Source organism: Seriola lalandi, unplaced genomic scaffold (genome assembly GCF_002814215.2).
Source record: "Seriola lalandi dorsalis isolate HSWRI2012SDOR001 ecotype SW California unplaced genomic scaffold, Sedor1 jcf7180002054972, whole genome shotgun sequence".
Classification (NCBI taxonomy): domain Eukaryota; kingdom Metazoa; phylum Chordata; class Actinopteri; order Carangiformes; family Carangidae; genus Seriola; species Seriola lalandi.
The window spans coordinates 20,840-21,716 of record NW_019525660.1 but is presented as its reverse complement, the minus strand read 5'-3'; the positions used below and the strand labels follow the sequence as shown (position 1 = coordinate 21,716).

General features: G+C 36.7%; 1 protein-coding gene across 1 annotated transcript in view; it reads right to left on the bottom strand.

The window, feature by feature from the left end:
• LOC147817103 (uncharacterized) overlaps window positions 1-877 on the bottom strand; it is a 21,028-nt gene that overhangs the window by 10,571 nt on the left and 9,580 nt on the right. The window contains exons 6-7 of the mRNA XM_087171744.1: window positions 499-514; window positions 319-407 (exon numbers count right to left, since the gene is read on the bottom strand). Coding sequence (XP_087027870.1) covers window positions 319-407; window positions 499-514 — 105 coding nt within the window. The remainder of the gene's footprint in view (window positions 1-318; window positions 408-498; window positions 515-877) is intronic.

Here is an 877-nt window from a genome sequence, read left to right as displayed (position 1 = left end):
CACATTTTTAACAAAAATCCACAGTTGGTTTTTTGTTTGTTGATTTGTGTTTAAGGTGAATAATATTTGTGGTTTCTATCCGTCTTGAAGTTTAGGTTCAGCTCGAGTAGAATCAGTGTAAAATACTCTGATCTTTTGTGGATGTGGCCAAAGGATTATTTGACAAAATTCTTGAGACGGCTTCATTTTTAAGAACGACGTCCAGTCTTGTGGACTTCAGGTTATGATTAACATTCATCTGATCAGAAACTGAGTGTGAGAAATGTTAATGAAGAGTCAATGAAAAGTAAAAGAAAAAAAAGTAAGTAAAATGCCAACCATTTAGAGGAGAGGCGTATTTACGTCGAATTTCATTCTGGTGAACTCCATAAGTTGCGGTTGAGCTGGTGCTCTGTGACTGGATCGGCCTAAAACATGTAATAAATACAGTAAATTTAACACAGAAGAAGAATGTACTGCTGTTGCATTTCAGACTGGAGAAGAGAGTGTTGCACTGACCTGAGGAAGCCTGAATCTGTGAAAGAGATATTTGATGTTAGATTTTTTGATTGTAAATTGTTCTACTGCTATTTTTTGTCGTGAGAACAGGGTGTTTCTATTTATTTGAATAATTAAAGAGTAAGTAAACCATTTAATGTCAGAGGGAAAATGCCTCACCCTTGGACTGTCTGAAGCGAAACAACAGGAGCAGGAGAAGAACAAACAGAACAAACAGCACATGGACAGACAGCAGAGAAATGAATGATGCTGCTGAGTGGTTCCAGGTGTTTCCATGGATGTTTTTCTACACTTTACTTTTACCTGCCTGTCTAACATACAGAGGTGTGTATTTCATGTTAAAAGATGCTTCTTGTCTTTATACAAAAGTGTTTTCCTC